At 41.0% G+C, this 25,545-nt stretch overlaps 1 protein-coding gene across 1 annotated transcript in view; it reads left to right on the forward strand.

Annotated features, from left to right (window-relative positions):
* TAF4B (TATA-box binding protein associated factor 4b) overlaps positions 1-19,970 on the forward strand; it is a 94,067-nt gene extending 74,097 nt beyond the window's left edge. The window contains exons 14-15 of the mRNA XM_036493589.2: positions 238-342; positions 18,971-19,970. Coding sequence (XP_036349482.2) covers positions 238-342; positions 18,971-19,138 — 273 coding nt within the window. The 3' untranslated portion in view covers positions 19,139-19,970. The remainder of the gene's footprint in view (positions 1-237; positions 343-18,970) is intronic.
* Positions 19,971-25,545: the final 5,575 nt, after the last annotated feature.

Raw genomic sequence — 25,545 nt, forward strand, 5'->3', positions numbered from 1 at the left:
CTTCTCTACTATTTTTTTCCTGCATTTCCTCTTTACTTAAGTTTGCACTTTTTTGAATATAGTTTGCTAAAGTGAAGGAATCAGGAAATATGCCCTTGGCTGTTAGGGGAACCTGATATTTATCTTATACTTTTACTCTATTTAGTGAAGAATACGTAAGGTGCGTAAAGATCAGTTTCTTTCTCCCTCTGAGTATGACTGTGTGTAAACATGGATTTTTTTTTTTTTGTCTTCTAGTTACAGCAGTTGGAACTTGCACAGATACAGCACAGAGATGCTAATCTCACAGCTCTTGCAGCTATTGGACCAAGGAAGAAGAGACCACTAGAATCTGCAAGTGAGGTACTAAAACTGTATCTGCTACTTTATCTTTTATGGCAAGAAAGTAAGCCAAAAGAAGCCGGAAAAAAAAAAATGGAAATAGTGTGCTCTGGTATAAGCCCTATTGCTGTCAACTTTTGTTGAAACTCTTCCTTGACAATTTTATGAAATCATGTTTTATTGGGTTTTTGCTGTATATATCATTCTGAACTTTATTGCTATTTGATTCGTATTTCATACTTCTTCCTGTTCTCTCACTCCAGTCAAGCTGAGTCTCACTAATTCAGCTATTTTTTTCCTGGCAGTTTTATATAATCCTCTGTTTCTCTGAATCTGGATTAGTTAAGACTGAATTTGCCGTTTAATTTCTTCCGTGAACACGGACGATTCAGTCTAACAAGGCTCCTCCTTTCCTGAGCACATCATGTGTTTGCTGACTGAAGTGTTTTTGTATGATTTTTCTTTTGTTAAGTTACAGATATCTTGATAAAGAACTGTGACCTCATTCCATTGCATTCCTTGTAGAACATGGTCCAACTATGCTCAGTAAATACCACTAATTTGGGGGTTAATATCAAAGAAGGATCTTCCTTATTTCAGAGTAATTATTTGAGATGAAGTCGAGAAGTTGGTCAGCAGGGCTGAAACGAAGGTAGTCTTAAGATCCCTTGGATGAGATCAGCAATTTATTCATTTGAACATTTATTCAGCAGACCATCAGAGAGAAATCTTTTAATCTGCTTCTTCACTCAGATGGCCTCAACAGCCAGGGCTGAGGCAGGCCAAGCTGGGAGCCAGGAGCTCCATTGCACAGGGATGCCAGGGGCCCAAGTGCTGGCCGTCATCCAGGTGCATTAGCAGGAAGCTGCAATGGAAGCAAAGCAGCCAGGACTTAAACTGACATTCTGATATGGGATGCTGGTGTCACAAGCAGTGCCTTCACCCAGTGTGTCACAACGCCAGCCCTTCCCTTTAGAATATTGATCAAGTTTGAGGCAAGCTGCTCACCAACGTGGTAGTAGTTCTTAATGTTCTCACAAACATTAGTAGTTCTTAAATGAATGGCAATCACCATAATTGGCAGTTAAAAAAAAAGATTTATTTATTTATATGAATGGCAGTTACAGAGAGAGGGAGAAAGAATTTTCCGTCCCCAAATGACCACAATAGCTATAGCTAGGCCAGTCTGAAGCCAACAGCCAGAAACTTCTTCCAGGTCTCCCGTGTGGATGCAGGGTCCCAAGCACTTGGGTCGTCCTCTGCTGCTTTCCCAGGCATATTAGCAGGAAGCTGGATTGGAAGTGGAACATCCAGGACTTGAGCTGGCACCATATTGGATGGCAGAGTTACAGGCTGTAGCTTTACCACTAGGCCATAGCACTGGTCCCAGATTACAGGTTTTTTAGAATTCTAATTCTTTTTTATTTTAAAAATAATATAATGAATATAATATTCTCTTCACCTGCTGCTGAATTAGGTGTAACAGATACTATAGTTTTCACATATTCTTCAAAAAATGTTATGAGCACATATCTGATATTCATTCACAAATTTTGGTTTTATTTAAATGTGATCAGACTGTCTTTTGTTCATCCTCGATGTTTTCTCTCTTTCCATAATGTACATCATATAATTTGCTTCCATATTTTTTGAAAGTGTGTGGCTTTACTGAGTTAAGATATAGTTTATTTTTCTGTTTCTTCTAATGGATATTGGATTCCTTCCAGGTTTTTGTTTTATTGTCACAGAGAACTCCCTTATAGTTACATAGTTGTATGGTTGCTTATACATGTAGGTAGAGGCCAAATTCCTAGAAATGAAGACCTGGCTTAAAGGAATTAAGTATTTCCAGAGGGAAACTCTGGAAATACTTAAATATATACAGAGATAGAAAAGTATAATGTGATTCCATGTACTTTTCATAATATTCAGCTTATGCCCAACTTCATTTCATTTTTATCTATACCAACTTTCTCAAGTAAGTTAATTTATACTCAGAGTACTCATTATTATTTATATTTATTTAAGATTATCAGACTGAAAGCCCCCATCTATTAGTTCACTCCCCAGATGTTCTGCATGGCTGGGCCTGAGGCTACAAATTGAAAACAATCCAAAAATTCAACTGCCTGAACTATTGCTGCTTCCCACAGATTCTACAGGAAACTGGAGTCAGGAACCAGAACTGAAGATAAAACCCTGACACTTTGATGGGGAATGTGGGCATCTGAATTTCTGGGATAAATGTCTTTTATCCTTCAAATTATTTTAAATTTAATTTCAAACTTAATACCATTTCATTTGTAAATATTATTTGCTGCTCTTAATTTTTTATAACTTTTTAAATATCTGAATAAGTTGTTTCCATTTTCATTTCTGTTAGTGCCTATCTCTCTATACTCTCAGTGGTCCTGGGACACTAAAGATTATTTTTGCCTTTTTAAAAACAAGATTATTTGTTTTAATTGAAATGGTAGACAGAGAGAGAAGGAGATGTGGAGAAAAAGATCTTCCATCCATTGGTTCACTCCCCAAATGGCCACAGCAGCTAGAATTGAGCTGATCAAAGCCAGGAGCCAGGAGCTTCTTCTGGGTCTTCTATGCAGATGCAGGGAGGGTCCCAAGGCTTTTGGGCCATTCTCTGCTGCTTTACCAGGCCACAAGCAGAGAGCGGGATCAGAAGTGGAGCATCTGGGACACAAACCTGCACCCAATGGGATACCAGCATTTGGAGGTGGAGAATTAGCTTATTGTTGTTGTGCCAGTCCCAATTTTTGCCATTTTATGTATGAAAAACAATTTTTTAATAGGCCATTATTAGTGAATTAAATGATTTTTTTGTGTGTATGTTCTACCAATTGCCCTTTGTCCAATTGAGTTATATTTTTCAGTTGATTGAGGAAATAAGACACTCCCTTGTTTCTTTTAGTTTTATTCATCTAATGGGGTGGGAAACATCCAGTTCACAGGCTGTGTGAACCCCATAAAATCATTTAGTCTGGCCCTGCCAAGCGAACAGTAAGTGGACTTAGAATTCAGTAAATCTACAGCAGGCTGGTTTTTAATTGGCTATTTTGTATGGCTTGCAAAAGATAAGTATCCAAATGGCCCTTGGCAGAAAAAAAGATTCATCATCCCTGCTGGTGAAATTTTTCTTCATCAGTCATTCATGTTACTCTTCTATGTTTATGTCTAAGACTCTCTTCTTAGATTTTTCAGAGACAGAGCACATACAGCTTCCATCTGAGGTTCACTCCACAGATGTCCACAATGGCTGGGCCTGGGCCTGGACCAGAGCCAGGAACATGAGAGGAACAGTGACACAACTGTGACAGCCATTGATCACCTGCTGACTCCTGTGGTCTGCATAAGTAGGAAACAGGCACCTGGGAGCCAGACCTGGTGCTCAAACTCAGATATGTAGTCTTAGACACAGACTTACTATTTACTAGGCCAAATGCCAACCCACAAAGCCCGTCATGCTCAGAGTTGTGGATTAATACTTTTATCGCTTCTTTTTAAAGTATAAATCTCTGATTACTCCGGTATTTATTTAAAGTAGGAGTTAGATATGGATTTAGCTTTAACATTTTAGTTCTGTCTCATTCTCCACTAAATTAGCAAATTGTCCCTAAACCATTTACTCAGTTACTCTTTCCTTCACTGATATGAAATGCCAGTTTGTGATATTTCAGGTTCACACAATTTTGTATCAAATACAGATTATTATCTGTGTTTGAGTCTGTTTCTGAACTGTAAAGCAGTGCTATGATGGATTAAAATCATTTTTTTTAATTATTTATTGTTTAACTTCAGTAATTACATTGTATTATGTGACACAATTACATAGATACTTGGGTTCTCCCCACCCCTCCCCAAACCCTCCCACCATGGTGGATTCCCTAAAGAGAAAGATTTCCCATTCCTGGTTCACTGCCCAAGTGCCCACAGACCTGAGCCAAGCCTAACTCAGGAGCCTGTACTCCATCTGGTTCTACCATGTAAGTGATAGACCACAGACCTGAGTTCCATTACCTGCTGTTTGCCAGAAGACACACTGGCTTATAGCTGGATCAGAACCAGAATATCCAGGACTCAAACTAGGTACCCAGGACTGGTATCAGGTAAGCACTTGCGTTTTAGGCTCCTAAGTAGTCTGAACAATTGGGAAGGATACTTTATCTCTTCCAGTTGGTCAGAGAAGTTCTGTAGATCCAGTTCCTGTCCCTACATTCTGCACTTACCCTGTGGGTGGCAGAGGCCATCTGCTGCTGCTTTTCTCAGCCATGAGTAGGGAGCCAGTACAAGTTTTGAACTGAACCCCTAGAGCATGTTGGGCTATTTTATGCAGATTTGTTGGACAGGATCTGGATCTACAGAAGAACCATTTTGAACAACCTGCTATACCAACATATTCTGGTTTAATTCTAAGTTCCACAGATGATAGAAACCTCCCATCTTGTGTCCACTGGAGGAAAGTATCCTTTCTCATTGCCCAGGCTTCTTATCAGCCTAGAATGAGGAATGTGTGCCTGATTCCAATCCCAGGTGAGGGGAGGTATATTCTGGGGAAGGGGTACTTTGATTGAAAGATAGGTGGATAGGATTACATGGAGTAGGGATAAATGGCTTCCAACTCATGACCACAGGTAATTACCTATCTATTCTCTCTCATTCCCCCTAAAAGATTTCTTAAGATTTATTATTATTTTTTTTATCATTTTAAAAATTTTTGTTGGAAAGGCAGATCTACAGAGAGAAGGAGAGACAGAGAGAAAGACTTTCCATCTCCTGGTTCACTCCCCAAGTGGCTGCAATGGCCGGAGCTGAATTGATCCGAAGCCAGGAACTTCTTCCAGCTCTCCCACATGGATGCAGGATCTCGAGGCACTGGGCCGTCCTCTACTACCTTTCCAGGACACAAGCAGGGAGCTGGAAGGGAAGTGAAGCAGCTGGGACATGAACCACTGCCCATATAGAATCCTGGCACACTCAAAGTTGAGGACTTTAGCCATTAGGCTACTGTGCCCTACCCCCAGAGATTTTTAATCCATAATCTTAAGTGTTGCTAAAGAATGAAGATTCATCACATCTTCTATACCTACTTTCTGCTGATTATGGATGTAGACCTTGCCTATCCCTGGCTCAGACAGTGGGTCCATTTCATGAGCTGGAGAATTTCCAGTCAGTGCCAATGTCTGTATCTCCCTTATGGTCCTCATTACTCCAAGGAGTTGTTGGATTCTTTTTGTCTTTTGTAAGGGTGGTTGAGGTCTCCTCTTGGTTCACTGGAGTAGGCAGGCTTATCTTTCTTTCTTTTTTTTTTTCTGAGAACTAGTAGTTTTTTTTTTTTTATGAGAATAATTGGAGGACATATCAGCAACACATAAAAATCAGTTGCACTTCTGTAAACTAGCAGTGACACATCTGGAAGTCAAATTAAATTCCATATGCAATGTCTTAAAATTTTTGTAACAGATAAATTTAACCAAATGGTACATTTAAAACTATTAAAAAATTACTAAGTGAGCGTAAAGACACTGCTTATAGGAATAACTTATAATTGCAAGGATTGCAAATCCCCTAAATTTGTATATATACAAACACATAGGCAAATGTATTACACAGACTTATCTTTCATATGCACCTGAATATGTTCCTCTCCTTTGCTCAAGAGTTTGGAAACGTGGTAACCCCACATACAATTTTGTGTACCAAGATCAAAGCACATAACCATGGGCTCTGGTCCCTGAGTTTGGAGATCCTCGGGCACCTGAAGATAACCGGACATGAATGCATGGGTGACCTGCTGATGACAGAGACCATCAGTGGGACCAAGAGTAAATCTGATAAAGGCAGGGGTTCCTGGGAGGCTCAGGTGACTGACACCTAGGATTTGGAAGCAACACAGGCAGCAGCACCCCCAGAAGATCCCTATCCATGTGGGAATGGCTCATAGGCCACATGAGCCCGTCCAGCCCAGCCATTTGACCCCTGCCTGTTTGACTCAGGTACTGTTTTTCACTTTGAAAACACTTTTGTTCTAAAAGAAAGGTCTCAAGTTGAAATGCATTGGTCAGAATTGTCAGAAAATCTTTATTCGCTTGTTTAATTTTCTCATAGATAACACAAAATGATGTATGGAATTATTTTTAGAACTTTGTGCTTTGGGGACTGGTGCAGTAGCCTAGTGGCTAAATTCTTTCCTTACGTCCACTGGGTTCCCAAATGGGTGTTGGTTTGAATCCCAGCTGCTCCACTTCCCATCCCAGCTCTCTGCTTGTGGCTTGGGAAAGCAGATGAGGACGGCCCAAAACTTGGGAACCCTGCGTGGGAGACCCGGAAGAAGCTCCTGACTTCAGGCTTCGGATCAGCTCAACTCTGGCCATTGCATCCACTTGGGGTCTGAACCAGCAGATGGAAGATCTTTGTCTCTGTCTCTCCTTCTCTCTGTATATCTGCCTTTCCAGTTTAAAAAGAAAAAGCAAATCTTAAAAAAAAAAAAAAAAGGTATTCTGTAGTTTGGAAACTAAATCTCTGCTTTTAATTTGCTTCATCCTTTATAGATGAGAACTTGAAACCTTATCTGTTTGATTTAAATTTGTTACTATAGCACTAAATCATGCAATATAAGTGACAACACAGTCTTCTTTCCCCCAGGTTATAATGATACTCACGAGTCCTTGACTCTGGTATTAATATCCATTTTAAAGAAAAAAATATAAGTGTATGTAAATAATGTGCGCATTTGAGATATATATGACAAAATTATTAAAAATGATAAAATTTAAGAACTTTATAAAACTTAAGGTCTTATTAGTACTTATTATACTAAGTGGGACAATTTATCTTTTTTTCTGACTCCAGTTTGTCATGTAAAGCATTAAGATAGTTTTTCCTGGGCCCAGAGTGGTGGCCTACCCTAGTGGCTAAAGTCCTCGCCTTGAACACGCCAGACTCCCATATGGGCCCCGGTTCTAATCCCAGCAGCTCCACTTCCCATCCAGCTCCCTGCTTGTGGCCTGGGAAAGCAGTCGAGGATGGCCCAAAGCCTTGGGACCCTGCACCAGTGTGGGAGACCTGCAGGAAGTTCCGGGCTCCTGGCTTCGGATCTGCACAGCTCCAGCCGTTGCAGCTCACTTGGGGAGTGAATCATTGGATGGAAGACCTTCCTGTCTCTCCTCCTCTCTATATATCTGACTTTGCAATAAAAATAATTAAATAAATCTAAAAGAAAAAAGATAGTTTTTCTCATTTGGAATTATACAGTGGGGAAGTCAAGAGGATTTTTGAAAGGTTGCACACAAATAATCAAAATTAGGGTACAGATGTAAATGATGAAGCTATTCAAGAGAAAAAAGTCTCAAGAATCCTTCCTACATGTTTTCTTTCTTGTTATTTGAACGTATGTTGCCATAGGACACAAATAAAATAGTTCTCCTGGTCCTCTGAAGGGGGCCTGCCTTATTTTGAGTTACACATACCTCCAGTTTCTGTAGTGAGCCCAGATTCATTATTTTCTACCTGTTGTATAATTTTAAAGATTTTTTAAGAAGTAATCACTTTTTTAGGAATGAACTGAACTTAGTTGACAAAGTGTTATCTATAAATCAGTGCTGAATCTGTGTAAAAGTAGTAAAACACATTAAAGAAAATGTTTGTGGTAGGTAGCTAATTTTTCTGCTCCATGCCAATCTGATAGCAAGTATTTCCTCTCTCCCTCCTCTTTTTCTGTGCTTCTGTGATGTATTGTCTCTGGGAAGTGAAAGTCAGCTAGTTCAGTCCTGGAAAGCAACAACTTCTATTCATTGCAAAAAAAAAAAAAAAAAGTCTGGGACACTAGAGAGGAGTGTACTGAAGAGACAGTGATGGTGCTGCCAAGGAGTTATGTCCTAAAACACTCGGAACTCAGATGATTGACTTGTGTTCATACCAGATGAAAGAAAAACCCGGAGGCAGGGTGGAGCTGCTTTGTCTTGAGAAAAGATGCCTCTTAGGGATTTATGGATTTAATATTTTCCCCACTCTTCTTTCTATAAATCATTTGAGTGTATAGCAGTACTAGACCTATGGTAGTGTTTTTAAGCACAGCATGCTGGCCAGTTCTTGGTTTTTTTTTTTTTTTTTTTTTTTTTTCCTTTTCTGTATTCTCCCTCATCCCCCAACTTCCTTCTCCTCCCTTCCCCATCCTTCTTCCCTCTCATTCTCTTGTGTTCTCTCTCTCTTCTTTCTGTTTACAATGGAAAAACAGGCAAGTTTTATGGCACAGCATAGCTGCCACCTGTATTGCCCACACCCTGTTTGGGTGCTTCCTGGGTGTTGCAGCCATTTTGGGAATGACCCAGCTAATGGGAGATGTCTGTCTCTCCTTCCCTCTGTAATTCTGCCTCTCAAAAAAGTCTTTTTTTGAAAAAAGAGAAAGATCTCCTGTCTTCTGGTTCAGCTCCTAGCTGATCCACAAGTGGTGCTGGAACAGACTGAAGATGCCAGTCGGGAACTCATTCCAGGCCTCCATGTGGATGACAGGGAACCAAATACTTGAGCTGTGACCTGCTGCCTTCCAGAGCGTGGAGTAATCAAAAGCTGAAACCCATAGTCAGGCTGGAACTCAGACCCAGGTACCCAAGTGACGTCATAATTACTGCACCAAATGCTCACCCCAGTTGTTTAACTCTACCTGTCAAAAAATATTTCTTGACCTTCTGTAACCCCACTGCTTTAAAACTACACCACTGTATTAAAGACTGGTTCTATAGTGTCAAAGCAGAGCTCTTTGGAAAGTATTATTTAGATCAGATTTTAAATGAGTTTACCTTGATAGGTAATCTTTTTTTTTTTTTACTAGTAGAACTTTTTATTAATTACATTGTATTATGTGACACAGTTTTATAGGTACTGGGATTCCCCCCCCCCACTCTTCCCCTAACCCTCCCCCCATGGTAGATTCCTACACCTTGTTGCATAACCGCAATTCAAGTTTAGTTGAGATTCTTTCATTGCAAGCATATGATAGGTAATCTTTTAAACACTCCAGTGCCACAGTTCTTTCAAGTTTTCTTTGAAATGAAGAAGAGTCTTCCTAGAAGAGTATTGTAGGACAGTAGATTATTCAGTCAATAAGTGATTATTAGTTTGTGAAGGAGAAAATCCCCTTCCGTATGTCTACATACTTTTACAGATTATCAGTTTGTTCACTTTAAAGGCAGAATTGCCAGAGAAAGGCAGAAGCAGAGAAAGAGAAGTGTTCCATCTTGTTTCTCTTCCCAAATAACCTCAACTGTCAGGGCTTGTCCAGGTTGAAAGCAGGAGCCAGGGGCTCCCTCTGGGTCTTCCAGATGGCTACAGGGGCCCAAGCACTTGAGTTATCTTTCACTGCTTTCCCAGGCACATTAGCAGGGAGGTGGAGGGGAAGTGGAGCAGCTGGGACTGAAACTGATGTCTGTGACTCAGGGCCGGACCCTAAGTCTACATGCTTTCAGTATAGTAATGCTTAAAGCAAGGATTATAGTTTCTTATTTATGAAGAGATGGCTACTTATGATCATGTTGAAAATGTACAAATTAAAGTAGTAATGGAAGTTCTTTAAATTTCCTGGATATCCTTCCTGATAATTCCCTTGAATCTGTTGAACTATATAATCCTGTCATTTTTAAGTTAAAAATGATTTAATATTGGAAATTTCATATAGTTACTCTAACAATTGTATATACATATATATTCTTTAAAATACATAAGCAGCAATCATTGCTTGCTTTTATCAAGCACATGTATCACTAATCGTCATTTCCTCTGTAAGAGCATATTATTATTTCCTTCAAACGAAAGATCTTGAGGAGTAGTTTCCACACTAGGAGGTAATTTACATATCCCAAGAATTTTATATTTGTACTGTGAGCTATTATAGTCAGATATCCATAAAATTCTATTCTATAACATGTGGTTTAATGTATCATGTACATTGTATTAGAGTTCTCTAGAAACAAAACCAGTGGGATCGATACAGCTAAATCAGGGTTTTAAGTGTTTTGAACATTTATTTACTGTTTTGAAAGGCAGAGTTACAAAGGTGGAGAGAAAAAGAGAGCACGTTTCCATCCTGATTCACTTGCTTCTCCCCTCACCCCCACAAATGGTCACAATGGCCAGACTGATTCATTCCTAAACTAGGAGCCAGGAGCTTCTTCCAGGTCTTGCTGGAAGGCCATAGAGCATTTTTCAAGATTTTTGTGAAGACATGTTTTATAAAAAATCTTTTCATGGATTCCAAAAATTGTTTGTACCCAAAAAGCCATAATTTCAATTTGGCATAAACACATACATACATATATACTTACCTATACATATATATTCACACACACTCACACTCACACACACACACAGATAGGCACACACATATTTAAGACTGGAAAGCAGTTACAGAGGGAGAGATCTTCCATCTGCTGATTCATTCTCCAGATGGCTGCAGTGACTGGATCTGGGCCAGATGGAAGCCAAGAGCCAGGAGCTTTATTCAGATCTCCCAAGTGGACGACAGGAGTTCAGGCACTTAGGCCCTCTTCTGTTACATTGCCAGGTGCATTAGTAGGGAACTGGATCAGAAATGGAGCAACCAGGTTACAAACAGGGCCCATATGGAATAGCATCATTGAGGGTGGGGCTTAATGTGCTGTGCCATAGAACTAGCTCCTGGCATGAACAATTTTAGCAAAATACTAGGTGATCTGTGGACCTAGTTCACTGAAGTTTTCAGAGGAATATCTTTTTTTATCTTTTAAATTTATTTATTCAGAGTAGTATCTTAATACAGGCTGAAAATAGCGATACTTTAATAGAAAAATTCTGACAGAGCCTTCTTAACCTGGAGGAAACCATGAAGGTGCTACCTTTTAGAGTTGACTGTTTACTTAGCTATTTACTGTTCCTCAGTAGTTTATCATTTGGATTTATAACTTCCTCAGTATTTGGGAAAAGTTACGGAAAATAACCTTTTGGGCAAATTCTACCTTGTAGCAGGTTGGTGGATCTCAGCAGGTGAGGTAAGTCATGTGAAGGCTGAATATTTTTTGAGAATAGGTTGTTAAAACAGTTTGTATTCTTCACCCCAAAGTGGTTTGATGTACAGCCAAAGATGATAACAGGATCTTTAGTTAGAAGGTCCAGAATCCACAATGTGGCTTACTTTCACTGACAGTAGGCACATGGTCATCCTGCAAATGGTTGACTACCACCTAAGGGCCAAACCCTGTAAACATACTCACAACTAGGCCCATTGTGATGGCCTGATAGGCTTGCGCTTGTAAGCACTGGGGAAACACAGCACCTCAGTTGGATCCTAAAGAGAATGCATTTTTCAGGAAGCAAAAATGCTATGTGCAATTCAATGTGTATATCAGAAAGGAAAACGATATTCTATTCCATGATCAATAGTGTGAAACAGAAAGGAATGAGACATGAGATTGAGGAGGTAGGCTTTGATGTGGTGGTGGATAACAATATATGTTGAGCTTAGGTATTTGACTTGGTTCTGTAGATTTTTGACCTCAAGGATATTATGTGGGAAAAGATTAGAAAGATATTTCTCATTGTAGTGCACTATATAGAGAGGCTTCTCAGAAGCTTGCTTAAGTAATTGAGGCAGAAATAATAGAAGTCAAAAATGCGGGAAGAAATTTGGAATGGTTTGGGAACAGCTTGGGGTAGTTTGAGATGGTTTGGGAACTGTTAAGGGCATAGAGTTGCTAGTAACTGGTAGGTGTACTATAAAGGACAAGGAGACTGAACATGTCATCCAGTTTTCTGGCCTGGGTTTTGGAGGTGATTGATATTATCATTCTTTTAAATATAAAAGAGAAGAGGAAGAAGGAAAAATATAATGGCTAAGAACATCTTGAATTTGAGATGCCTAGAAAACATTCAATTGTATACCTCATTAGGAAATTGAACGGTTGGATCTTCAATTTAAGAAATGTTCTGTTGGAGATAAGGATGGATAGTGGTCAACAAACTGTGCCAATTAGTCTTTCTTCTTTAAGCCCCCATAATTATAGGACTACAATTAGAATTCAAAACCCATGATTCCTTATCTGATGTTTCTTTGCTTCTGTAGAAGACTGTTGAGACACACATATTTTGTCATGACAGTGTTCTAGGGCAAAAGTTAATGTGCAGAGTTGTCTGTATTCTGAAATAATTCTGAAGGGATAGTAGATGATGGTGAAGGTGGATTTTGGAGCTTCATGTGTTCTGCTTGTTGACCGGTAGAGGGCAGTCAATCTTAAAGCTCAGTATTTTCTACTCTGTTCTTTAGAATGTGGATTTTTCATCCTTCTTGTTCCTTCTTGTTCCTTCTTGTTCCGTTCACACATCCAGGGCACTTTTATTTATTTTTACTCCCAATACTTAAAAGGTAAAGTTTTGTTCTGGGGCCCTGTATTCATTCTTGTAATCCCCATGTCTAGTTCTTGTTTTTTTCCTCAAAGTTTAAAAGAATTGAGTTATCATTTAATACGTACATGGTAACGTTAGATTGGGACTTAAACATGGGTACCAGGGGCTGTTACCATTCAGTGTAGACCAACTTTGGAGATAATTGCTGTCATTATCTCTAGTTTAGTTTGAAGTTTGTCAGGCAGGAAATAGCTAGTATTGACCACTGTGGTACTTAGAATGTTTCTTTACCTGTAACCAGTGCTCAGTAATCCAGAAAATTTTGAATCAAATCAATAGGGACTCATGACACTGAGCACGTCCACACATCAGTGAAGCCACTGGATTCACAACACTGTGGTTTCTGCTTCTCACGCTGTAGGAGTGATCTAATTTAAGGGAATGTAGAAACACAGGTAGAGAATCTTGTATTTCATGACTTTATTAGGTTGATGGGATAAAAATTGAGTGCCTAGTTATTTTGAGTATTTTGTACCCTTCTTAAAATGGTGCTACTTCTGGACCCAGTGTGGTAGCCTAGCAGCTGAAGTCCTTGCCCTGAATAATCTTGGATCCCATATCGGTCCCGGTTCCCATCCTGGCAGCCCCGCTTCCCATCCAGCTCCCTGCTTGTGGCCTGGGAAAACAGTTGAGGACGGCCCAAAGCCTTTGGACCCTGCACCTGCGTGGGAGACCCAGAAGCAACTCCAGGTTCCTGGCTTCAGATCAGCTCAGTTACAGCTGTAACGGTCACTTGGCGAGTGAATCAGCAGACAGAAGAGCTTCCTGTCTGTCAATCCTTTTCACTGTATATCTGACTTTCCAATAAAAATAAATAAATCTTTTTTTTTTCTTTTTTTTTTACATGGTGTTACTTCTTTGAAACTGGTGACTGGTGATACTCAGGGATTTTTTTTTTTCGTTCTCAAAAGTTTCAACAGAGGCTACTTCTTACGGTATAGCTGATTAAGCTATGGCCTGCAATGTCAGTATCCTGTCTGAGCAGCTTAAGTTCTGGGTGCTGCACTTGCAATCCAGTTCTCTGCTAATGCATTTGCAAAAGTAGCACAAGGTGGCCCAGATACTTGGGCCCCATCAACCAGTGTAAGAGACCCATAAACAATTCTAGGCTCCTGGCTTTGGCCTGTCCTAGTCACTACTGTTGTGACCATTTGGGGAGTCAATGAGCAAATGGAAGATCCATTTCTCCCTCCCTCCTGGGATACTCAAATAAATTAATTAATATATGTTTTTTTAAAAATTCAGAACCTGTCATGATAGCCTCTACTGGCTAAAGTCTCACCTTGCATGTGCTGGGATACCATATGGGTACCGTTTCTAATCCCGGAGGCCCCGCTTCCCATCCAGCTCCCTGCTTGTGGCCTGGAAAGCAGTAGAGGACGGCCCAAAGCCTTGGCACCCTGCACCCATGTGGGAAACCCAGAATAGGCTCCTGGTTCCTGGCTTCGAATCAGCACAGCTCCAGTCATTGTGGTCACTTGGGAGTGAACCAGTGGATGGAGGATCTTTCTCTATGTATCTCTTCTCTCTGTATATCTAGCTTTGTAATAAAAAAAAACAAACAAATCTTTTTTTAAAAAAAAAGCTAAAAAAATTATTTTTGGGGCCAGCATTTCAGGTAATTCTCTGCCTGCAAGCCCCAGCATCTCATATGGACACCAGTTCATGTCACAGCTTTTCCACTTCCAGTTCAGCTCTTTGCATGTGATTTGGGGAAGCAGTGAAGGATGGCCTGAGGCTTTAGGCCCCAATCTCCATGGGGGAGACCTGGAAGAATCTCCTACTTCTGATCAGCTCTGCCTGTTGCAGCCATTTGGGGAGTGAAATAGCAGATAAAAGAGCACTCTGTCTCTCCTCTCTGTGTAAAAATCTACCTTTAAATAAAAACAAAAATTTTTAATTGGAAAATCAGATTACGGAGAGGAAAGACAGGGAAAGATCTTCTATTCCACTGGTTCTCTCCCTAAGTGGCCACAATGACCAGAGCTGAATGGATGTGAAGCCAGGAACCCCTCGTGGGTGTAAGGTCCCAAGGCTTTGGACTGTCCTCTATTGCTTTCCCATGCCACTAGCAGAGAGCTGGATGGGAAATAGAACAGCCGGAATAGGAACCAGCGCTCATATGGGATCCCAGCACATGCAAGGCAAGAACTTTAGCCACTAGGCTACTCTGCTGTGTCCAAAGCAAACTTTTTTTAAGCAGTTAAAAAGTATTAATTTTTCATTCTGAAATTAGATTGGGTGGTATAGCTTAATGAGCTAGGGAAGGCTTGGTTGATCTCGTGGTGTTAAAGCAGATTACCATTTATATTTGACTATGCTTCCTAGGACATGTGTTATAGACATGGCAAGTGGATTATTTCTTTCAACCTTCCACTTTATACTCTTTTTCCTCCAAGTCTAGACTAACAAAAATCCTCATGTATAAAATTGATCTATATCAGAAATATACAGGACATTGTGAAGAGAGCCTGTTTTTCCTTCCTAAAAATCTTCTGTCCCTTAACTGGGTTAGTATCCTTGGTACTGATAGTGAAATGTAACCACAAATTGGTCCTGGCCAATTTGTGGAAAGAACCTGATGGGCAACAAACAGTTAAAATGGATGGTGGCAAAATGCATCTGTTTTCCGCATCCCTATCCACTTTACAGTGGATATTCTGGCCAAGGCCTTGTGAAACTTCCCTGAATCATAATCACGAAATAAAAATGCTATACTTGTATTTTATGTTCAGGTTTAAGAAATATTGACTTTCTAAGTCAATCAGTCATTGGGGGAAGAAAATGCTGTCACCTTCATAAACTTGTGAAATATGAAAGACATTTGTGTGGGGGTTACTGGATGTCCCTTGGGGTTTGCTTCATTTCTGGTGTTGCCTCCGGCCCTCGGCTGCGTCCTGTTGGAATGGCCTCCTTTTCACCCCGTGCTGGCAGCTGTCATGCGGCTCTTTCCTGCTGGGCCTCTCAGGCTCATCACATGACGAGCGTGAACTGTGACCTCTTTGTTCTTATGCAAAAGATTGAATCTCTTTTTGTCCTGTTTAACAGTTTTGCCTTATATTCTTATTTTTTCTTTTTCTCCCCTTTCAATTTCCTATACAACAAGGGCATTTGTTTTGTTTGCTTGCAATTTAATTTTTTATTGAATAATGCAATAAGTGCATGAATCATAAGTTCACTGAGTTTTCACAGCAGGGACACTGCCATGAAGAGATAGATCAGGATGGGGAAATCACTAGCACTGCAGAGAGCCTCGGGCCCTCCTGGTCACTTTCATTGCCTCATAAGGGACTCAAGACAGTGTTTTTTTTGCTTTGCCTCTTTTGGGGCTTCATAGAAATGGAGTTATACAATGTGTGTTCCTTTATTCTGTGTCCTTCATTTAACATTTTGTGATAATCGTTTATGTTATATATAGTTGTTACTGCTGTATAGTATTCCATAGTATTGAATTGCATGCAGTTTACTCTTTTTAAGAAGATTTAGTTATGTATTTCGGAAGAGAAACAGAGAGACAGTGAGATCTTCCATCTATTGGTTCACTTTTAAGTTGGCTTCAATGGCCAGCCCACTCCATGCCAACAGTAAAAGTTAGGAACTTCATCTGGGTCTCCAACATGGATAGCAGGAGCCCAAAACCCTTGGGCCATATTCCACTGCATTTCTCAGATGAAGCGCCTGAGGGAGCTAGCTAGGTCAGAAGTTGCCCATTCCACCAAAGTCTTCCCTTGCAATTGAACTGACAGCTATTGTGAGTAATAATGCTGAGCATTCTTCTGCATGTTTTTTGGTGAGCATGTGACATAATTCTGGAATTTTACATATGAAGTGGAATTGTTGAGGCTAATGCTGTGGCATAAAGGATTAAGCTGCCCCCTGCAATGCCAGCATCCCATTTGGGGGCTGGTTTGAGTTCCATGTGCCCCACTTCTGATCCAGCTCCCTGCTAATGTGCCTTGGAAAGCAGCAGCAGATGGCTCAGATGCCACCTATATGGGAGACCCAAAAGAGGCTCATGGTTTCCACATGGCCCAGTGCAATGAATCTTTAGAAAAAAGAAGACATAGTACCCATGCAGCCTTTTAGTTTAAAATTCACATAAAATGCTGAACTATGGAGGCGCACATTTGGTAGTCAACATTTGCAGATGTATACAGATTCGGCTTTAGCACAGTATACCTATTTATGGCTAAGGGAAGTGTTGTAATGGCTCAACTAGCCAATCCTCCCCTTGCAGGCTCTGGGTTCCCATATGGGGACCAGTTTGTGTCTTGACTGCTCCACTTCCCATTCACCTTCCTCCTTGTGCCCTGGAAAAGCAGTGGAGAATGGTCCAAGTCCTTGGAACCCTACCAGCCCATGTGAGAGACCCAGAAGAAGCTCCCGGCTCCTGATTTTGCATTGGCTCAGTTCTGGTTGTTTTAGCCATTTAGGCAGATGAGAGTGGATTGGCCTAAAATGGCCCTTTGCTGATCTCTGCATCTTGGCAGAAGAGCCGTATGGCTGGAAGTAAGATGCTTTGTAAAGGAGCAATGGGAAATAAGACTGCAAGGAAGCCAGGGGAGTACTGAGTTTGTACCTGATGTGGTGGATCATATAGCACATTGGTTAAGAGCACTCAGCTTTAGATTAACTTAGACAAGTTCTGTCCCTGCTTAACCCTGCTATATCACTTTGAACAGATTGTTTAACATGCCTATGTTCAGTTTCCTCGTTTCATTAATTGGGTAGCACTCATGTAATTTGTGTATGAAAGGAAGGAGGTAATGTTTGAAAGTACTTAACATTTAACAATCACTCAAGTAGCCACTCTGGACAATTACAGATTTTGAAATCATGATGTGGTGAATCCTAAACAGTGCAACATTTCCTTTTTTGTTGATATACAGAGCACTGCACACATTTAAAGTGTATATTTCATTCAATTTTCATGAATGCATATGCCCATGAAATCATCACCACAATCAAACTGACAAATAGGGACCAGCACAGTAGCCTAGCAGCTAAAGTCCTCGCCTTGCATGTGCCAGGATCCCATATGGTGCCGGTTCTAATCCCGGCGGCCCAGCTCCCATATTTGTGACTTGGGAAAGCAGTCAAGGACGGCCCAAAGCCTTGGGACCCTGAACAGTGCAGGTGACCAGGAAGAGGCTCTGGGCTCCTGGCTTTGGATCAGTGCAGCTCTGGCCATAGCTGTCACTTGGGGAGTGAATCAGCAGATGGAAGATCTTCCTCACGGTGTCTTCTGTTCTCTGTATATCTGACTTTCCAATAAAAGCAATAAAAATAAATCGTACAAACTGACAGATAGACCCATCACATTGTTAAGTTTTACATAGGAGATGGAGGTTAAGCCCGACAGCCCTTATGGACCCCTATTGCTCCACTTCTGATCCAGCTCCCTATAATCCACCTGGGAAAGCAGCAGAGGATGGCTTAAGCACTTGAGCCACAATAACCACATGGAGACCTGGAAGAAGCTACTGGCTCTTTGTCCAGCTCTGGCTGTCATGACCATTTGGGGAGTGAACTAACAGATGGAAGATCTCTCTGTCTCTCCCTCTTTGTAGCTCTTTCAGATTAAAAACAAACAAACAAACAAACAAACAAACTGGGCCTGGTGTGGTGACCTAGTGGCTAGAGTCCTTGCCTTGCATGCGCTGGGATCCCATATGGGCACCGGTTTTAATTCCGGCAGCCCTGCTTCCCATCCAGCTCCCTGCTTGTGGCCTGGGAAAGCAGATGAGAACAGCCCAAGGCTTTGGGACCCTGCACCTGCGTGGGAGACCTGGAAGAAGCTCCTAGCTCCTGGCTTCGAATCAGCTCAGTTCCAGCCATTGCAGCCAGTTGAGGAGTGGAACATTGAATGGAAGATCTTCCTCTTTGTCTCTCCTCCTCTCCGTATATCTGACTTTACAATAAAAGTAAATAAATAAACCTTATTAAAAAAAAAGTTTTGTATAATACTTTCAAAGAGGAAAGTCTGGTGTACAATGTTCAGGAAACAATGGAGCAAAGTGGAGTGTGGAAGTGGAGAGATCAGTTCAGAAGCGCTCTCCAGCATCCAGGTAAGAGACTAAGGGTAGATAATGCATGGCAGCTGTGTAAGATGGAGGTGGAATTGAATCTTCATCATTGTATGATCTCGGTACCTGGGCCAGTGAATGAAAGATTCCTTAAGTTGCTTTTCTCACCCATTTAGGGCTTAAAAGACTACATTCTTCCTTCTGGGACAACCAGCCTAACAGCCACCAAGCAGTTGCTTCGTCCAAGAATCACAAGAGTCAGCCTCAGGGATTTGATATTTTGCATGGAACAGGAAAGAGAGATGAAGTATTCCCGAGCTCTGTACCTGGCCCTTCTGAAGTGACCACTCCACTCTCCATGCAGATCTTTGCTGTTTACTGCCAAAGAAGACATAATAAGCATTGTTGCACTATCCTGAAATTCCCATTTCTGAAAAATAATCACCAGTATGGAAAAGCATTGTTTACAACTACAAACTGTTATTAAGTCTTACCTAAACATCCCATGGAGTTCTTACAGACCAGAACTTAGCTTTCTTTTCTGAAAATCAGCTGTGAAACATAGTTTACACAGAAGTGGACATCTGCCTACTTGTGTGTTTAATTATAATCTGTTACTATTCATTTTGTTTGCCAAACTATAGTAGTTTGAGATGTTTTTCTCTGATATGTTACTGTTTACCAAGAAAAATGTATTTTATCCTGTACTGAGCCTTTCCCAAACTGTTAGGTTTTCTGGGTTGGAGTCAGAAGTTACTTAGGTAACTGGGACCTGCCACAGTTAAAGTGACAGCTAAAGAGTAGGGCCTGTGGTGACTTTGGTTGGCTGAATCCCAGTGTTGCCAGAAGGAGACAAGTGGAAATAGTTTGTGCCCACAATTGCTGAGGATCTGGTTTATCTCCCCATGGGCTACATTTCACTCCAGGCGAGAGGGCACCCTTGTCAGGGAAACCTTGAAGTTGAAGCTACTGAAACACCTCGTTGGAAAAGGTAGAAAGCATTGGAGGGAATGCTGAGCATTGAGTTCAAAACGAGGGGAAATTAAAATGGCCTCATGAAACAGAAAGTGTGCTGTGTGTGCCCAGAGAGCAGGGCTAGAGCTTCACCTCCAGAAGAGCTGCTCCATTTTGTTGTTGGAGGAAAAATAAAATTCACAGCCCAACCAAAATAAAAAGTATGCCGAACAGTCTCAGAGCATAGAATCTCAGAAAGAATTTGTCATGCGGGGGGGGGGGGGGGGGATTTATATTATTTTAAATTCCAGGCAGGATGGTTTTTTTTTATGATTTCCTTTAGTAAAATCTTTTAGTTATCCTGAATTTTAAGCATCTTGGTGCACTTCAAAGAAACACTAATTAATGATTGAAAATCTCAGACTGTGAGACTGCATGTTGGAGTCTGTTCTTAAAGGGTACTCTTCAGCATGTCTCGGGGAGATTGGCTGTAAATGTGAGGCGCGTGTCAGACATCTGAGGAAGAGGCTGATGTGCAAAGCAAGCCCTCTCTCCTTGTTTTCCTTTCTTCAGTCCCACCTATGAAGAATATAACTAGTAAAAAACAATAGCTATGGTTAGAATCTCATACGGAAAGAACGATTAAGTCCTACAAGCAGGATTTTTAAAAATTGGAAATGCTGTGCTTCTTAGAAAAAGAATTTGGGGGGAAAAACACCTCAAATATGTTACTTTTCGTCCTGTTCTTCCAATCAGTACTGTTATGGCTATTTTCTGCACCATAGTAAGTTTTAAATTGGCCACATTTGTTGTTTCAGCAAGTTATGTAAAATGCTATAAATTATGTATATGTTGAAAGAGTGCTTTAAGAAGAGATCTATATTCAGTGTTGTTTTGTATATTTAAATGCTTAACTTTATTTTTTGTAAAGTGCAGCATACTTATTTGTGCATAATCTTATTGATCAGATGTTTAAGATTGTTTCAAGTACTTCATTAAAACAATATTTTATTATAAGAATAATTGCTCAGTCACTGCTTTGTAAACCTGTGTCGTAAAGTAATCAGCTTGTCAGGTACCTAATGTGCTGGGCAATGGCTGTTGCTTGACAGCTGTTGGTTTCCATGCTATTTGACTTGTGAAGAAAGCCAAGTATATTCATTACATAAGCTTTTGTTGGCTCATCAGGGTTTTCTTATTAACATACTCTTTTCAAAAGAAAAATAAGTTTTAAGATTTTTAATTTATTTGAGAGTTACAGAGAGATATTCCTTCCCCTGGTTCACTCCCCATGTGGCTACAAGTATGCCCAAGGTGTTCTTGCTCAGTTTGCCAAATGATGTCTGGGGGAGGAATAGATTTGAGCTACAGATGCCTTCTTTTTGATTCACACAAGAAAGTGTATTTCTGTTTCTTTTGGAAGATTAAAGCTGGAGTTACTAGGTATATGCGGTACCACTCCACGTGAAGCAGCCAGCAGTGTCCTCTTTTCAAATGGAGTATGAATTTAAATTCCCTTGATGGATTACTTAAAGTGTTATGTTTTGTGATCCTCAAAATGACAATTGATATTTGGTCATGAGCCATTCTTAATATGAGGAAGTACCAGAAATTCTAAGTCTTACTATTTCAAAAGCAATTTTATTGAAGTATATTTTACTTTAAAATTCTTTAATTGGGGGCAGATGGCTATGGCATAGTGGGTAAAGCTACTGCCTACGGTGCTGCCATTCCATATCAGTGCCAGTTCAAGTCCTGGCTGCTCCACTTCCAGTCCGACTCCCTGTTAAAACACGTAAGAAAGCAGCAGAAGGCAATCCAAGTGCTTGGACCCCTGCACCCATTTGGGAGACCCAGATGAAATTCTTGGCTCCTGGCTTTCCATCTGGCCCAGTCTAGGCTGTTATGGCTATTTGAACCAATGGGTGGAAGATTTTCTCTCTCTCTTTCTCTTCCTCTGTCTCTGCCTCTCTCTATCTGTAATTCCGCCTTTCACATAAATAAGTCTATAAGCAAAAAACTTTCTGCCTTTGGGCTGGTGTACTGCAGTTAGTTAAGCACAGCTTGCAGTGATCCAGCATCCCATATCAGACAATAAGTTCCCAGCTGATCTGCTTCCAATCTAGCTTTCAGGATCGCGGTACTTGGGCCCATGCCATCCGTGTGGGAGACAGGGTAAAATTCCTGGCTTTGGCCTGGCCTAGACCTGGCCGCTGGAAACTTTTCCTCAGAAAAGTCCCCAGGCAGAGGGAGATGAGGAAGGACAGAGCTCCCAAGCACTGAATCTCTCTGTGTGGCCTCGGTAGACTCATTTGGGCCACTTCTGCACTAGCGCTGGAGCTGGAAGTTGGGAACCCCCAACTGGGTCTCCCATATAGGTTACAAGAATTGGTTACTTACTGCTTCCCAGGGTCTGCATTCCAACGAGGCTCAAGAGCCAGGAATTGAACCCATACATTCCAGTGTGGAGTACAGACATCTTAACCAGTCAGCTAAATGTCCACCCCATTCCATTTGCTTCCTATCTTTTTTTCTTTCTTTTCTTTTTTTCTTTTTTTTTTTTTTTTTTTTTTTTTTGAATGGCAGAGTGACAGAGGGATAAATCTTCACTCTCCAAATGGCCACAGTGGCTGTGGTTGGGCCAGGCCAAAGGCAGAAACTCCATCTGGATCTCCCACTGGATGATAGGGTCCCAAGTGCTTGGGCCATGCTCTGCAGCTTTCCCATGCATGTTAGTTTTCATCCACTTGACAAGAAGAATGACACACAGAGACGGAGAAATCTTGAATCTACCCATTCATACCCTAAATGCTTGAACTCCATTCAGATCTCCCATGGGGATGGGGGGGGGCCAAGTATGTGGATCATCCTTCACTGCTTTCCCAGGTGGATGAGCAGGAAGCTGGATTGGAAATGGAGCTATGGATCTGGAACTGGCACTCCTTTGGGATGCTAGCATTGCAGGCGACCTGCTATGGCTTCTTGTCCCTCAAATCAGGCATTTTGATTTGGAGAGCTAGTGACCTAAAGTGGCAACTTAATCTGTTATACCACAAGGCCCGCTCCCTTTGAAGCCTGTATCTAGAGGTGGTATTGTGGCGTAGCTAGATCAGAATGGAGCAGCTGGGACTCAGCTGTCACTACTGTATGGGATATTTGCACTGCAGCCAGCAGTTTAACCCAGATATCACAATGTCAATACCTGGATTTGATGCTTCTAAGAATGGCTGGCATGCCTGATACCTTAACTACTCATTTAGCAAATGTGAAAGGATTTTCTCCACATAGACAACTAAGGAAATAAAGATGTACATGACAGTCTGTGTCCTGGAAAGGGCTGTCTACTCAGATGGCATGTATATGCAGATGTGTTAACTCAAGGTAACATAACAGTGTTCCAAGAAGTGGTGACAGGGTGGAAATTGTGCAAATGGCTAAGCTACCAATTGCGACACCTCCATCCCTCTTCAGAATACTGGTTTATACTCCACTTCATATCCAGCTTCCAGCTGATGCATGCTGAGATACAGTAGTTAAATGTTTGGTAACATTTAACTTGGGACCCTGCCATCCATCATGGCATAATGGGTTGCACTGCTCCTACAATGTTAGCATCCCATATGGGTGCCAGTTCAAGTCTGGCTGCTCCACTTCCAATTCAATTCCCTGCTAATGACCTGGGAAAAGTAGTGAAAGATGACTCAATTGCTGGGTTCTGTGGTGTCCATGAGATCGAGAAGAAGTCCCTGGTTTCAGCTTGGCCCAGCCCTAACCATTGTGGTCATTTGGGAAGTAAGTGAACTGATGGAAAATTTCTGGTTTGGTTTTTTTTTTTTTTTTTTTTTTTTTTTCGTCACTCTGCATTCCAAATAGATGGGAACCTTTTTTTTTAATCTTACAAAGTATTGCACATAATAGGTTTTCATGAAATTCTTGGGAAAATGGTATATATGCAAAGAAAAGGAGATAACAGAGAAGGATCTTCCATCAGCTGATTCCTCAAGTGACCACAACAGCTGGAGCTAAACCAATCCTGAGCTGGGATCCAGGAATCTCCGGGTAAATTAAATACTTGGATGTGAAAGAAATAATGAGTAAGATATTCCGGTCACAGGACCATGCATTAGGAGAGAAAATATTACTTGACTGTTGATGAGAGTCATAGTGGAGAAGTGGCAGACGGATTGTTTTAGAAATGTCAGATGGGGACAGTAGATATTGTTACAGTGTCTCAAATCCAAAAAGTATAGCAGAATATATATTCAAGTTCTTCACCTTTGTTGTTTCAGTAAATTCTTCACAATTTCCTCTTGATTCAGAGCAGTGTGGCACCAGGCAGAAAATTTGGAAAATAAAATGCAAGGAGAGTGAAAACATTGGCCTTTCATTCAGCCTTCGCCTTTGTGCCAGTTCTGTACCAGTTTTTGATACGACATTGTGTAATGGCCTATATGTCATTGGTGGTTGTAGTGGGAAATGAGGCTAGGGGAATAAGATATCATTTTCAAAACTTTGTCCCTCAAAGTAGTAGACAGACTATGCTTCCCATTTCCTCAGATAGCGTATGGATGTTTCTAAAATATCAATTTGTGTAGGGGTGAAATGGAAGTATCTTTTTAGTCTCATCATTTACTTAAAGTACTCTTCTACATGATAAGGTAATGTGGAAGACAATTTGCCCTAATTCTATGCAGATTATTTAGTAAATTCTAAGCTAGTTAAAAAGTGAACCCTGAAGGACTGGAGGTACTAATAATACTAATGGAGGCTTTGTCTGAAGATAAAGGGTAAATAAGCACTTGGTGGTTGGTTTCTTGATAAAATTGTATGTCTTCATTCACAATTTGCAGTACAGAAGTGTAAGTTGTGCCGGACAGTCTCCAAGATGGTGTGACTAACTCACTGGGCACCTCTCATCAGCGTTAATTCTGATTGAAAAGTAGACATGGTTACCTCTAATGCCTAGAGGAGGAAGACAATTGAAGAAATTGTGTAGCGTATCTTTTTCACAATTTCTTTCATTATCGAAAGCTGTGCATGGCACCTCACCAGAACCCACTTGATAACAACACAGGAGAGTGGGCATTTAGGCTAACAGTTAAGATGTCTGTCTGCCATATAGGACTACCTGGGTTTGGTTCCTGTCTCTGGTTCCTGATCTAGACCTTAGGAGGCAACAGTGATGCCTCAAGGAGTGATGTCACCCACGAAGAAGACCTGGGTTGTGTTGCTAGCTCTCAGTTTCAACCCAGCCAGCCCCAACCTGTTTTTCTGCCTCTCAGATAAATAAAAATTAAATAAACATTTAAAGTTATACAAGCCTTGTTGCTTATCCCTATCTAGCTGTGTGTTTCCCAGGTCTGTCAGCACATCACCACACACTGGGTGCCTCAAAACATATTTATTCATTCTCAGTTCTAGAGACCAAAAGCCCAAAATCAAGGTGCTAGCTGGTCACTCTTCCTGGTGGTAGGAACTCCACGTTTGCCTCCAACTGTCTTGTCTTCTTATGAGGATACTATCATTGGATTTGTGACCCTCGCTAACACACTATAATCTGGACCATTAACTAATTGTATCTGCAAAGACCCCATTTCTTTTTTTTTTTTTAAAGGTTTATTTCTTTTTATTGCAAAGTCAGATACAGAGAGGAGGAGAGACAGAGAGGAAGATCTTCTGTCCATTGATTCACTCTCCAGGTGGCTGTAATGGCCAGAGCTCAGCTGATTTGAAGCCAAGAACTCAGAACCTCTTCCAGATCTCCTATGCAGGTGCAGGGTCCCAAGGCTTTGGGCTG

The sequence above is a fragment of the Ochotona princeps genome, chromosome 18 (genome assembly GCF_030435755.1).
Source record: "Ochotona princeps isolate mOchPri1 chromosome 18, mOchPri1.hap1, whole genome shotgun sequence".
NCBI classification, from domain to species: Eukaryota; Metazoa; Chordata; class Mammalia; order Lagomorpha; family Ochotonidae; genus Ochotona; species Ochotona princeps.